Source organism: Branchiostoma lanceolatum, chromosome 13, assembly GCF_035083965.1.
Source record: "Branchiostoma lanceolatum isolate klBraLanc5 chromosome 13, klBraLanc5.hap2, whole genome shotgun sequence".
Classification (NCBI taxonomy): domain Eukaryota; kingdom Metazoa; phylum Chordata; class Leptocardii; order Amphioxiformes; family Branchiostomatidae; genus Branchiostoma; species Branchiostoma lanceolatum.
The window spans coordinates 9,741,612-9,755,941 of NC_089734.1; the positions used below are offsets into that span (position 1 = coordinate 9,741,612).

General features: G+C 39.8%; 2 protein-coding genes and 1 long non-coding RNA gene across 52 annotated transcripts in view; 1 reads left to right on the top strand and 2 right to left on the bottom strand.

The window, feature by feature from the left end:
* The window catches only part of LOC136447472 (mucin-3B-like), a 180,292-nt gene that overhangs the window by 15,261 nt on the left and 150,701 nt on the right, over nucleotides 1–14,330 (top strand). For all 50 annotated transcript variants that reach the window (XM_066446394.1, XM_066446395.1, XM_066446396.1 and 47 more), the window contains exons 5-28: nucleotides 25–153; nucleotides 602–718; nucleotides 1,304–1,663; nucleotides 2,168–2,284; nucleotides 2,629–2,988; nucleotides 3,287–3,403; nucleotides 3,877–3,983; nucleotides 4,452–4,519; nucleotides 4,780–4,916; nucleotides 5,183–5,320; nucleotides 5,552–5,668; nucleotides 6,257–6,376; nucleotides 6,947–7,053; nucleotides 8,384–8,451; nucleotides 8,692–8,828; nucleotides 9,095–9,232; nucleotides 9,755–9,841; nucleotides 10,210–10,410; nucleotides 10,779–10,982; nucleotides 11,179–11,376; nucleotides 12,247–12,441; nucleotides 12,695–12,903; nucleotides 13,097–13,280; nucleotides 13,600–13,686. In XM_066446394.1, coding sequence (XP_066302491.1) covers nucleotides 25–153; nucleotides 602–718; nucleotides 1,304–1,663; nucleotides 2,168–2,284; nucleotides 2,629–2,988; nucleotides 3,287–3,403; nucleotides 3,877–3,983; nucleotides 4,452–4,519; nucleotides 4,780–4,916; nucleotides 5,183–5,320; nucleotides 5,552–5,668; nucleotides 6,257–6,376; nucleotides 6,947–7,053; nucleotides 8,384–8,451; nucleotides 8,692–8,828; nucleotides 9,095–9,232; nucleotides 9,755–9,841; nucleotides 10,210–10,410; nucleotides 10,779–10,982; nucleotides 11,179–11,376; nucleotides 12,247–12,441; nucleotides 12,695–12,903; nucleotides 13,097–13,280; nucleotides 13,600–13,686 — 3,702 coding nt within the window. The remainder of the gene's footprint in view (nucleotides 1–24; nucleotides 154–601; nucleotides 719–1,303; nucleotides 1,664–2,167; nucleotides 2,285–2,628; nucleotides 2,989–3,286; nucleotides 3,404–3,876; nucleotides 3,984–4,451; nucleotides 4,520–4,779; nucleotides 4,917–5,182; nucleotides 5,321–5,551; nucleotides 5,669–6,256; nucleotides 6,377–6,946; nucleotides 7,054–8,383; nucleotides 8,452–8,691; nucleotides 8,829–9,094; nucleotides 9,233–9,754; nucleotides 9,842–10,209; nucleotides 10,411–10,778; nucleotides 10,983–11,178; nucleotides 11,377–12,246; nucleotides 12,442–12,694; nucleotides 12,904–13,096; nucleotides 13,281–13,599; nucleotides 13,687–14,330) is intronic.
* On the bottom strand, nucleotides 23–4,283 carry LOC136447488 (uncharacterized). The gene is made up of 3 exons (XR_010757731.1): nucleotides 4,104–4,283; nucleotides 3,262–3,395; nucleotides 23–101 (listed from the first exon to the last, which is right to left on the bottom strand). It is a non-coding gene; the product is annotated as an uncharacterized lncRNA (long non-coding RNA).
* LOC136447475 (uncharacterized) overlaps nucleotides 13,277–14,330 on the bottom strand; it is a 162,181-nt gene continuing 161,127 nt past the window's right edge. Inside the window, exon 16 of the transcript XR_010757726.1 lies at nucleotides 13,277–13,873. The gene's annotated coding sequence lies outside the window, so the exon portion shown is untranslated. The remainder of the gene's footprint in view (nucleotides 13,874–14,330) is intronic.

A 14,330-nucleotide genomic window follows, 5' to 3' on the forward strand; every position in this document is an offset into this window, starting at 1 on the left:
CCTTGTTATTTACCTTCATTGCAGGTGCTTTTACTCCGTGGGGGTCAGTCATCAATACTGACGCCCTCGACTGTGTTGTCATGGATGTGGAAGATGATTACCTGTGGAATCCAGTAGATTGTACAGATAAAAAGTTTGCCGTTTGCGAAATAGGTTTGGATTGTTTTTTGATGTGTTTGAACAAAGGTTTCTTAACGTAACTATTGTCTAAAGTTCTAAATCGACTAACGTTTTTTACCTTTTCCAAATCTTGTCCGCAAATTAGTTTCTTTAGTTATCCATGTATGGTCATCCGCCGGCATTTTTGGTACCTCACACGAGCTCGAGGCAAATCCTGCCGTGTAGGTTGATAGTTTAAGGAGGCATTTGTTTTATTTCTAAGTTACTGTATTTTTATAGTATAAGTAAATGGTACTCACTGACAGGAAAACATTGCCTAAACAACAAGCCACGCAAGCCTAAGATGATGAATTAGTTGTGAGAGCATGTTTTTATGGAAGAAAACATCACACGCCGAAAGTTTGCACCCTCCAAGCGCTTTGTCTTGTTTCTCTTTATAATTTTTTCCTCCATAATATGATCTGCTTATCAATTACCACAGACCCCGACGAATGCCTGAGTTCGCCTTGCGGTGCAAACGCGATCTGCACAAACACCATCGGATCTTTCACCTGCGCATGTCAAGCTGGTTTCTATGGTGACGGCTACACCTGCCAGGGTATGTACAAAGATTGATTTTTATTATGCGAATACTAAAATAAAGCCCAACGTGAGAGAATCTCATCGTAGCTGTACCTTATCAGCTCTGTTTTGACGATTTGTAGCAAAAACACTGGAGGTGTCATTTTCGTTTTCAATCGAAATAATCCATTTGTATTTGTTGTTGAGATAGCGACCACATTCGATCAAAAGTTCAATATGTCTTCTATGGCTCTTAAGTGTTTTGGGTTGAGTATAGGTTGTGTGGAAGGTCGGGGGTGGTTGGCACACGTTCTGGTAGTACTAGCTTTGGTTGGGAATTAGTTAGCAGAGATTCGTCTATGTCTTTGGGGTGAGGCATGGGTAAGTTGAAAACAAGTTGATTCAGCAGTGGTTACGGGTAAAATTCGACTGCTGACTTACTCCAAACCACCAACCAACCACAAGCCAACTCATTCAAGACCTCCAGGTCACAGCCGACCTAGCTTTCGAACCAACGTGGTTGGGGGAAGGTCGGTAGGCTATGTTTGGCTATGTGTAACCGGGGCTTAACCTATCTCAGTGTTGATTCAGATGACTTCAATGAATCTTTTCGTTCTTGTAGAAATGTGCAGTACCGGCTATACTATGCACGGCGGGTACTGCTACAGCGTATCACCAACACCTAGCAACGCCATAGACGCGCTGGGATACTGTACAGGCCAGGGTGCGATCGCAGCCGAACCAAAAAGCCAAGAGGAGCACGACGGTATCAAAGTTTTGCTGACTGAGTCCACCTGGATTGGAATAGCTGACCTCGATGTAGATGGCTCGTATGAGTACGCCAGTGACTCGTCGGCATTAGTTTTTGTGTCACTGGCTGCGTCGTCAGGAAGTGGTGAATGTGTTATGATGGACAGCACTCAAGATTACGATTGGGTGAGGTTATCATGTCTGGACTCAAAACCAGTTGTTTGCCAGCAAGGTGGGTACATTTATAGTTCTACACTGGACTACCATCATATTTGACGTTTCATGTCGCATCATTTACTTACTCCTCGTCACACTATTTACTGGGGCATGACGTTCGCATTCATTGAATTCCTATGCTGTTTTAATCTCTCAGACAGGAATATTCTAGTTGGAATATTCCTATGCCTGTTAATCATTGACGCTCACGCTGGTCTGCGGTTGTCGAGTTCTGTTCTGTGCTCTATTACTGTTATACATGTACACACTCTAGATTATTATTTTAAAGTAAGCAGCATCCCGAGAATCTGACATGATTAAATATAATGTACAGGCCAGACCAGACAAACAGTTTTTTAAAATGTCATTTTAACTACATTGTACTCTCGATCTCGTAATCTTGTCATTTCGTATGATTGATATCCATCATGTTTCGAGTACTTGATGATATAAACAGTACGAAGCAATGCTTTCTTTGTTAACGATTTGCTCATTTGCTCATCTTTATTTTACATCACAGACGTTGACGAATGCCTGTCTTCGCCGTGTGATGTTAACGCCGACTGCACGAACACCTTCGGATCTTTCACCTGCCAATGTCATCCTGGTTTAAATGGTGATGGGTTCACCTGCCACGGTATGTTCAATATACATTCAGTTTTACAGCACAGCTAATATTGAGCCAGCACATGCCTAGCGCCAGGAAATTTCACTGCCTACGCTATGCTATGTCATATTCGGCATTGGGAGTTCCTGTGAAAACCTAAGAAAATGCACAAGTTAACAATCCAGAGTTCCCATAGTTAGTACTTTGAGGTAATACTAGATGGCACCCATATATTTTGGATTCTATAATTGAAAACCTAAAGACGTGACTCATTCATCGCTTTTGAAAAGTGTGGTTCTTACGAGTGGCTATGGATGTGTGCACATTTGACTGTAGTGATAAACTATAATGCCGCATTTTCTTATCTCCTGTAGTGTGTAGTACTGGTTACTCTCTGTATGGTGGCTACTGCTACAAAACATCATCCCCGGTCGATGGCAACGCTCTGGCCGCGATGACATACTGCACAGATGAAGGTGGGATTGTAGCCGAGCCAAAGAGCCAAGAAGAGCACGACTACATAAAATCTTTCTTATCAGAAACCACCTGGATTGGAATAGGTGACCTTGATAATGACGGCTCGTATACGTACGTTAGTGACGATACGCCAGTAGGTTTTTCATCAGTGGCTGATAACCACGGAAATGACCCTTGCGTGGCAATGGACAGCACGCAAGGTTATGACTGGATCCTCACAAGCTGCACGTCAACACATCCAGTTGTTTGTCAACAAGGTAAGCCGCTCGTCATCGTCATCTAAACTGTCATCGGAACAACATTTATATGATGCCTGGATTTGTATGGCTTTGGGCTTTATAAATGTGTCAAATACGTCTCTAACATTCCATTTGGTACCATTGGTGTGAATTCAATTATTTGTAATCCTTCCGTAAACGCATCCATCATAGTTTATGTATGTAACTTAGTACTGCCTAACCTTTATCGCAATGTTTTCTGTGTCACTGCCAATATTTTCATACGGAAGAATGCGTGCAAAATCCACTCACGATTCTCTTTTGTGTTGCCTTGAAGACCACGACGAGTGCGAGTTGTCCCCGTGTGATGTCAACGCCAACTGCACTAACACCTATGGATCCTACACATGCACGTGTCGGACTGGTTTCCCCGGTGATGGCTTCAGCTGTGATGGTAATAAAATACATTGTGTTTCGAAACTTCATTAGTCATCACTCCGACGATGACTGACATCGACGGGTTTTGTTGCTGACAGTACACATATAGTATCTTGCTCACGGACGAAAGCCCCGTCAGCTACACTTTTTACCAGTCATTTGTTTTTTTCTTTACTTCTCTGAGCTAACACCAGGTAGGTTTGATTCTGTTACTGGAGATCTGCCTGGTGCGATTACATACAATGTCACACTAAAGCAAGAATCCACAACTGTAGTCTGATATTTCAACACAAACTGGCTGATAACCATTTCTTACCGTGCATAAACACTGAAATTGATCGAAACAAAACACAGTATATACATTGTTACCTGCAAGCAAGTTAAAACATTAAGTAGGACAAAAGAATGATCTTACCATATCGCCAATAGCAATCCATACCAATATGACATCACCATGCACACATGATATTCTTTATGTCTTTTAATCAGCATTCACCATCGTGTACCTGGCATTTCGGCTGTCAAACCTGGACTATGCTAACGTCACGGCGACGCAGAGCAGCATCGACACCTTCAAACTGGACTTCGCTAGTGAGGTACTTCATCTAAGTAATTGCATACTATATGGACACATGTATGGTCAACTGCAGTGGATAAATCATTCGCATGCTGATATCAGAGATCGTAATGGAACTTGAAGACATGCTTTTACTCACCAGTACTGTTTTCTTCGAGATGCTAAATTCTACTTTCACACTCCCACTTTGGGGAGACCAGGTCGAACTTTCAAATGAAGGTTCTACATGTAAATGTATCAAAGTAAAGATACAATTATGTCATAGCTGAATGATTGGCGGTCTATCACAAAAGGTTGAAGTTTCATTAATGGTACTAAAACGTTTTCTTGATCAAAGTGGCTCCAAAACTCCCAAACAAGAAACAAAAATTGGACAAATGCGAGCTAAAATGCAGAATCATGTACAGTTAACGTACTTAAACATAGATAACTAAACCTTGTGTACAAACGATATTAATCAATGATCACCTGTCCATGGTTGTTACAGCTACTTCAGCTGTTCATAGCATCTATTCCGGCAGACAGGATCCTAAACGTCACTGTCATCGAACTGCGGTGAGTAGAAAAAACATCTATATCAGTTCTCCAAGTACGACGATGTCTAGATCTAATACCAAAACTTTGCGCTTAACATAGTGTTTGGATATGTATGCGATGTGCCATGCTAATCTAAGTACGCCAAATTTATCCAAATGGGTGGTAGTACTACACAATGAGGCAAAAATGATGTAAAGATGATTTACAGCCAAACTGCTGCTTGTTGGGACAATGACGCGATGAAATGGATTATATTCTTCTCTGAACTTGTTACTCAGAGAGGGGAGTGTGACTCCTGTAGTCGAGGTTGACGTACACAGGGACGAAGAGGCAGCTCTAATAGCTCTGGTGGAAAGCTTGGAAGGAAACACAGTTGGAAGTGACTATGTAGACCAGACCGCTACTGGACAGAAAGGTATGGATTTAACAAAGCAATTTTGCGCTCTTTCAACCGTGGTGGTAAATACATAGTTGCTCTAAATGTTCAATGAGGATTGTCTTCAATGTAAGGCGCTAAATTCCCTTGAATGTATTCTAGGTCTCTCCATATGAAAATCTCTGATTGAATTATCATTCCGCTACAACTGACAAATGTTTTGTTTTATATATCAGTTGTAAAAGTTATCCTATAAACGTTTCTGGCAAATTCAAATCGTTAAAATTATTTTTTCTTTGTCACAGCCCTCGCGGTCTTACTAAGCTGCAATGACACTGTTGTGCACGACTGCCACTCTAATGCCACATGTATTTCGAGTTGGGACGATGGATGGGACTGTATTTGCAACAGTGGTTTCACAGGGAATGGAACTTTTTGTGAAGGTGAGAACCTATAGCAAAATGTCATTTGATAATCTCGTATATTTTCTGGCGTCCGTCCATACTAATACTTATGTACTGAGTATATTACATTTGTGTCGTAAGGATTTCCTGTGACTGATATCCATCATTTTATTGTGCTTCGAGTACTTGATGACAGCAACAACACGAAACAAATACCATTGTTTTTTGTTAAAAATTTGCTCATGTTCTCATCTTTATTTTACATCACAGATGTTGACGAATGCCTGTCTTCGCCGTGTGATGTTAACGCCGACTGCACGAACACCTTCGGATCTTTCACCTGCCAGTGTCATCTTGGTTTAAGTGGTGATGGGTTCACTTGCGATGGTATGTTCAATATACATTCAGTTTTACAGCACAGCTAGTATTAAGACAGCACATGCCTAGCGCCAGAAAATTTCACTGTTGCTACGCTTTGTCATATTCGGCATCAGTAGTTCCTGTGAAAACCTACGAAAAGTAGAAAATGCACAAGTTAACAATCCACATGTCCCATAGTTAGTACTTCGAGGTCATACTAGGTGGCATCCCAGATATTTTGGATTCTATAATTGAAAACCTAACGACGTGACTCATTCATCGATTTTAAAAAGTATGATTTTTAAGCCCCCCTCTCACTGGGCGGGAACTAGTTGGCGAATAAATGTGGAGACGCTTGGCAAGTTTCCCCTAGCACTCACACTGACGCGCGGCGCATTTGCAAATCAAGCCCTGCTGGGCAGGGTATTGGAAACCGCAGTGTTGCTACTGAATAAAAAAACAATGTAAAATGACAAAAACGCATGCAACAGTTTATGTATGTAACGTAGTACAGCCTAACCTTTATTGCAATGTTTTCTGTGTCATTACCAATGTTTACACACGGGAAAGAGAGTGCAAAATTCACCGACTATTATCTTTTGTGTTGTCTTGAAGACCAAGACGAATGCCAGTTGTCCCCGTGTGACGTCAACGCCAACTGCACTAACACCTATGGATCCTACACCTGCACGTGTCGGACTGGTTTCTCCGGTGATGGCTTCAACTGCAATGATGGTAATAATAGATATTGTGTTTCGCCGAGAAATTCGGAAACTTTATTACTCATCACTCCTACGACGACTAATTACCTCAACGGGTTTTGCTGCTGACAGTACACATATGGTGTTTGAAATGGTACCTTGCTCACTAACGGAAACCTTCAGCTATACTTTTTAACAGGCACTTTTTTTCTTTACTTCTCTCAGCCAATATCACGTAGATTTGATTTTATATATAGCTGATGATCTGTCTGGTGTGAATCTTTTTAACTAAACAATGTCACATAAAAGCCAGAATCTTTTTAACTAAGCAATGTCACATAAAAGCCAGAACATTTTTCCTCGCTGAAAGCTAGTCTACTTTCATGACATTTTCACACGTATTTACTGATAACCATTCCTTACCTGGATAAAGAATACCAATGGAACGAAACGTGTACAATGTTACCTTCAAGGAAGCGAAAACGTCAAGTACGCTAAAAGAATGATCTTGCCATATCGCCAATAGCAATCCATACAATATGGCATCACCGTGCACAAATGACATTCTTAACTTCATGTCTTTACTTCATGTTTCTTTTATCAGCATTCATCATCGTGAACCTGGCATTTCGGCTGTCAAACCTGGACTATGCCACCGTTACAGTGACACAGAGCAGCATCGACACCTTCAAACTGGACTTCGCCAGTGAGGTACTTAAACTAAGTAGTTGCGTATTATGTACGCATGTATGGTCAAGTGTATACATGTAGTGGATAAATCATTATCATGCTGATATCAGGGATCGTAATGGAACTTGCAGAGGTGCTTTTGTTCCCTAGTACTGTTTCCCCCGAGATGGTTACTTCCCTTTACACTCCCCCGCTTTGTTGAGACCAGGTCGCACTTTAAAACGAAGGTTCTACATGTATCGAAGTAAGAATAAAATGATGCCGTTGATGGTATTGTTGAATGAATCGCGAATGAATCACAAATGGTTGTAGTTTCATTACTGGTGCTAAAACATTTTCTTGATCAAAGTGGCTTCAAAACTCCCAAACAAGAAACAAAATTTGACAAATGCGAGCTAGAATGCAGAATCATGTATTTAAACATAAGGCCACAGCAAGTAAATTTTATGGATGACATCCTCCGCAGAATCCAAAACTAATGAGATAGGGCGAAAAAATTGAGGCGGGCAATAAAAACAAAATTCCTATATTTTCACATTTTGAGATCATATACCTTGTTAAACAAGATTTGAGGCGACAAAATATGATATCATGACCAACAGGTCTTTTATACCTGTATTCAACCAATGAGGTTTCATATATAATATAAAAACTTAATTCAACAGTAAACATGTCCTTGTAGATGTGTATACATCTCTTAAGTCTAACTACAACACATGCAGAAAAGAACTTGTTGTACCATCATCTGAAGTAACTACACTGGGTATGCATTAGCGATAAAACACCTTGCGTATACAGCTCAATTAACTAGAACCAAGCTCAATTAACTAGAACCAAGGGCATTATTATATAATGTCGTTGCTAGAACAAATATTAAATGCAGAAAACTGCTTGTCATACCATCATGGGCAGGAACTACACTGGGTATTCATGTGCAAAGAAACACCTTTGACTGCCAACATTAAACTGTCCTTGTTTCTTTGTATCGCATACCCGGTAAACTACCTCAAGGCGTAACACACCAGGTTTGTACTGAAGAGTACAAGCTGCATATGCGGATAGATTTATATGATCCACTTACACCGGAAAGGACCCCTACTCTTTTCGATAACTGTGATATTCATATACAATGAAACACCTTAGACTGTCAACGTTTACGACATATTTGCCAATTTTTGGCATGTTGACAACCGTCGGAGGGCAATACAACTTCTTGTTTTTTTTTCGAAATCAGGCGAAAATTTATGAGCGTGCTGATGTCATCCTTAAAAATTACTTGCTGTGGCCTAAATAACTAAACCTTGGGTACGAACGGTATGGATCAATGATAACCTGTCCATGGTTGTTACAGCTACTTCAGTTGTTCGAAGCATCAATCCCGGCAGACAGGATACGAAACGTCACTGTCACCGAACTGCGGTAAGTAGAAAATACATCTTTATCAATCCTGTATCTAGATGTCTAGATCTATTACCACAACATTGAGCTCAACAGAGTGTTTGGACATATACGATGTGCCACATTCTAAGTACGCCACATTTATCCAAATCGGTGATAATACTGTACGATGGAACAGAAATGATGCAAATATGATTTGCAGCCAAACTGCTGCTTGTTGTGATAATCATGCCATGCTTCTTTTGTAAACTTGTTACCCAGGGAGGGGAGCGTGACTCCTATAGTTGAGGTTGACGTACACATGGACGAAGAGGCAGCTCTAATAGCTTTGGTAGACAGCCTAGAAGGAAACACAGTCGGAAGTGACTATGTAGACCAGACCGCTACTGGGCAGAAAGGTATGGATTTAGCAATTTTGTGCTCTTTCAACCGAGGTGGTAAATACATAGTTTCTCTAAATGTTCAATGAGGATTGTCTTCAGTGTAAGGCGCTCAATTCCCCTGGATGTATTTTACATTTAAGCTAAGTGTCTCCACATGAAAAGCCCTGAATCAATAATCTTTCCGCTACAACTAACAAAAACAATTTTGTATATACCAGTTGCGAAAGTTTTCCTATAAATATTTCTGACAAATTTAAATCAGTAAAATTTCCTTGTCGCAGCACTCACGGTCTTGGTAAGCTGCAATGACACTGTTGTGCACAACTGCCACCCTAATGCCACATGTATTTCGAGATGGGACGATGGATGGTACTGTGCTTGCAACAGTGGTTTCACGGGAGATGGAACTTTTTGTGAAGGTGAGAACCTATAGTAAAGTAATAATCGTGTAATTTTTTTTCTGTTCGTCCGTCCGTACTTATACTCATGTACTGAGTATCTCACACTTAAGGATGGGCCAAACTCGCTACCAAAGTAAAGTAATGCATGGGTAACATTTCCAAACCGGTCTTCGGCTGGGCTGTTTCCTGGAAGGAAGTGTGATATAAAAGCAGCCAAATCTTTAAGACGTTTTAAAATAATTACCCATAAGCATGATTTGTGTACATTTCTTGATTGATATACACGTTTGTTTTTTCATTCTCACAAAAAGCCTGGTCGGATCCCAGTTTGGAAATGTGACAAGAGCATAAGGAAGACTGATTGAAAAGGGATTTTGTGATGCGATGCGGGCAGGCGTTCGATAACATTTTGCTTTTGCTTACTTTAAAGGTTATTCTATGTTGTTTTGTTCTATATTGGAGATATTATTAACTTTATGGAATGAATAGAAAATAAATTAATGTGACATTTGATTAACACGGGGATGGGTTCTTTTACAGATATAAATGAATGCTCTATTGGGAGCTACAGCTGTGAAAGTGGAACAAGGTGCAGCAATACGCTCGGCTCATATGAATGTGCCCCAGGTACGATTTATGTCAGTGATTCAACTCTACTAATGCATATTCAGTCACATCCATTTTATAAATGTTTGCACATTTTAACTCTTAAAGCTAAATCACGGGGTAAAACCCAAAATATTCACGACAAAGAGTGTTGAGACAATTTGGGAATTACAAAACTTCCTTAATTGCTTGCAGATTGCCATCAGTAATGTTTGGAGTACTTCTGACTATTAGTTAGGAGTATGTTTGCATGGTTCGTTCTATCTATGACCAATATGCATTGTGTATCATAGAATTAGCAATGTGTGACTTTGCACAATCCTTTGTCAAGCCTGTGACATCGACAGCAATAAACAGTATAACGATTATGTTAACTTCTTTTCTGTAAGGCTGCCCTAGTGGATATTTCAACGGAGAAGGGACACAGTGCTACAAGGCCCATCAGGAACCTCGTTCGGCGATTCACGCGGCGCTTGTGTGTGAATCTGACGGGGCCACATTAGCAATGCCAAAGTCCCAAGTAGAACACGACTTCTTGAAACTTTTGGCCAGCGGGTTCGGCTTCGGTCAGTTTTGGATCGGAATAACAGGTAGGCACTAGTCGTCATGGGATTGAAATCTACAACAAACACTGAGCGAAAAAAATGAAGATACCTTAACTGCCATCTATACAGTGTTTGATAAATGTCTACTATCAAAAGCGGATCAGATATCACTGGCAATTGCTGCTGGTGCCACTTGAAAAGGGTTTATTTACACTAATCTGAAGTATAGGTTGATAATCAGCTGAAAAGGTCTGATGGACCCGTCATTCCGATTAAAGTACTGACAAACTGAACTGAAGGTCAATGTAGTAACGAACTAGTATGACAGTTTTGTCAAAGCTTAGTTATTCATCAATAACCTTTATTCAATATAAAGCTGCATGTATATACACATGTCATCATTGTATTCCCAGATAACGGAGTGTTCGAAACCACTGAAGGGACTTTCACCTACATCAACGGTGATCCACTCGGAGCGTTCCTAAAATGGTCAGCAGACCCCGCCAACACGGGAGCAAACGACTGTGTGTACTACAATGCTAATGGAGATGGATCGGATTTGGAGTGGAACGTAGAAAACTGCTTAGCTACAAACAAATTCTATATTTGCGAACTCCGTGAGTAATCAATTTTTAAACAATCTCTTTTTGATACACTTAGTGATGTTCAAGACACCATAACGGCATTTTTCTCTTTTTGTTCATAATTCTGACAAACATAGCTTGATTCCATGATTCTTGCTGTGCATAGGTTTGAATTTAAAACAATCGTAAATACAGCTTAATAAGTTCCCTATAAATGCCTGACCAACAGCCATCAATACCTGCCGAGACAACCCATGGCATTGGCACAACGAGCAGTATTATAGGGCATTCTCAACGGTTCCTGCAACGTATGATGAGGCGAAAGACTTATGCGAGATGATGGATGCAACCCTTGCAATGCCTTTTGACGATGGGATTCAAGAAAGCTTGATGCTGTTAACCAACGAGGACACTTGGATTGCATTAGGTGAGTTATTTCTCAGTATGAATAAGGTTTTCCGACCATAATATTATGGTGTTCTTTCTTCTTTGGAGAAGGATTGGAGCGAATAGAACAAACTCTCCTTCCATACATACTTGTTTTGTTTTTGCTTCATGACGGCTTAAGATTGCGTTTGCGTACAGTCATGCTATCAAGGATTGTCACCATCTACGTATATATATATATATATATATATATATATATATATATATATATATATATATATATATATATATATATATATATATATATATATATATATATTTACTTTGATATGGTGATCTGTTGTATTGCATTCATGGGTACATTTATTGGCAGTCAGGGAATGTATTTAACAATTTGAAAGATACCGGTTTGCTGCTACAGGCATTGCTATAGAAGTGCCCTGGAGTTGTTTGTTTTCTGTCACAGAAATGATCATCTTTATATTCTGTTTCATGATTTTAATGTTGACACATGTGTTACTTAATGCATTATTCAATAAGGAATAGACGTATCTTATTTGTGTGGTTTATCGTTTTGGTTCGTGTTACAAGGTTATTAATGATAATGAATTTGTTATCTTGCTTTTGGCTCGGCCTTTTTCTTTTTGCGCTCGCAATGATTAGATTTAGAGCCTACAGAGGCTCGCGAGGATGTCAGCTACAAAATTTACTTGCTGTGATCTTATAGGAACATGACATCACAAAGAATCTCTGAGGATTGTACTTATCGTGGTTATTTTTTCTTCGAGCCGTCCTTCTATCAACGATTTGGTTAACCTATTCGTGCTTACATAATCGCTAGTTGATGTAAATACAAAAATTCTAAAGGTCGTATATGAAATATGCTACATTGTTTTTATTTACGCTGCAGATGATCGGGACACTGAGGGTACTTTTGTCTGGGGTGATAACTCTACGCTGGACGCCACTGATTATACAAATTGGAAATCAGACATCAGCACCATTAACATTGATGCTAATGATTGCGTAATGATTGAAACGGCAGCCTCTTACCAATGGACTCCAACTGATTGCGAAAACCGACATAGCTTCGTATGTCAAGCACGTAAGCAAACCTAAATGATCTCGCTTCCTTTGCCTAAGCTAGATTACTATCAAAGGCAATCGAATTCAATATTACTGTATGGTATCTCTTCTCCAGCTTTCCACACCTTTAATTTTTGTATTATTCTAATGTTGGCAACATCACCTGACGTATTCTCCTTCGTTCCATGTTGTGACGTTTTCAGCATATTTTATGAACGGTTTTATATATACATATCTTGTACTTAAATCAAATGTTATGTTTTACTCCGAAGAATGCCCGACAGAATGGAAACTTCACGAAGGATACAACGTCTGCTACTTCTTTGAGCAGCAAGACGCAACTTTCAATGATGCCATTGATAAGTGTGAGTGTTCTGGGTCCAGGTTGTTTCAGCCTGAAGTTGAGGACGCTCACCACTTTGTGAGTGAGTTCATGAGTAACGAAAGTTTGGAGTCCTCCTGGCTCTACCTTTCTGACCGGGTAAGTAGAATCCATAGAGAAATTACGGGTCAAAGAGTCTTTGATATGTAAAGTCATTATGGTCATTTTCAAACAGATGATTTTGAGAAATCATCACATTGGTTTTCAAACGATGATTATGAAAAATGTTGCATTCAAGAAATGACAGCTCCATATCCAGTGACATTATGATCTTAATCCTTAAAATTCACAGGAAACGGAAGGCGTGTTCATCTGGGGCGACGGTGATGAATTGGAAGTCCACGAAGAAGACTGGCGCGGTGGCCACCCAAATTTCACCAACAAAGAAGACGAGGACTGTGTTATCTTGTCAACGACAGATAATAAGCTGAAAGTTCATGACTGTTTGACGCAAAAGCACTACGCCTGTATGCTCGGTAGGAAAGTCTTTTTAATTATTTTCTTTCAATCAACCAGTTATACATTTTCCGTTGACATTGTTTGTCCGTGCTTTTGAAACTTTAAATCAGTGTCTTCATTTCCTGACATGGAACTGCTGGACATCTGACTGCAAATTTCTACAACATCGATTCAGACCAATACGTGTACAGTAAATAATCGTCTATCCCTCTATTACTCCACAAGCAAAACCAAACATCTGTAATTCTATACCATATCTAAAGGAATAGAAACTTTTGTCTGTAGGCAGACAATTCATTATTTATTAAACGTTATCCCTTTCTCAATCCTCATAAGGTGAATACCATCAAGAAAAGACCACTTCCGCCCCAACCACCATCCCGACAACACTGCATCCGACGACCGTCGATTTTGGGTCCTCTGGTATGTGACCTTGGTACTGCATCATAACTTCAATTTTTGTATCTGTTGACCTGGACGTGCTGTGGTCTTGATTTTTAGGTGGCAGACAGCTTGTGATGTAATAAAGAAGTGGTGTAGGTCTGGGCCCCCTAGTAGCTTCCTCTGGAACTCCAGAGGCGTTTTTGTGAAAATCTTCTAAAGAGAATAACTGAACAAAGGAACAACGGATTTCCATGATATTTAGTATGCACGTAGCTTAGACAGAGATCTACACAATGAAGTGCAAATTATGCTAATTGTAACTTAATTTGCATAGCTAATGAGGAATATCTATGTTTGCAGTCTTTTCCATTATCAGACTCAAATACACGAAATATATGTAGTGTAAGGAAAGTGGAGCATCAACAGATACCAATTATGCGAATAAATTCCTAATTTGCATAATCAATGCAAAAACACTAATTCATCTAATTGGAAAATTATAGGACTGTCAATATTGCAACATGTGTAAGTTAGATAAAGGTGTTTATGACCAAGCATATATTATGCAAATGTGTAAGTCATTTGCATGACTAGAATTGTTCATGGAGACATGAGGTCGTGGAACTCTTGAAAATTACTGCTCTTAAAATTTTTTTGGCAGGGAGAACTATAACTTTAAACAC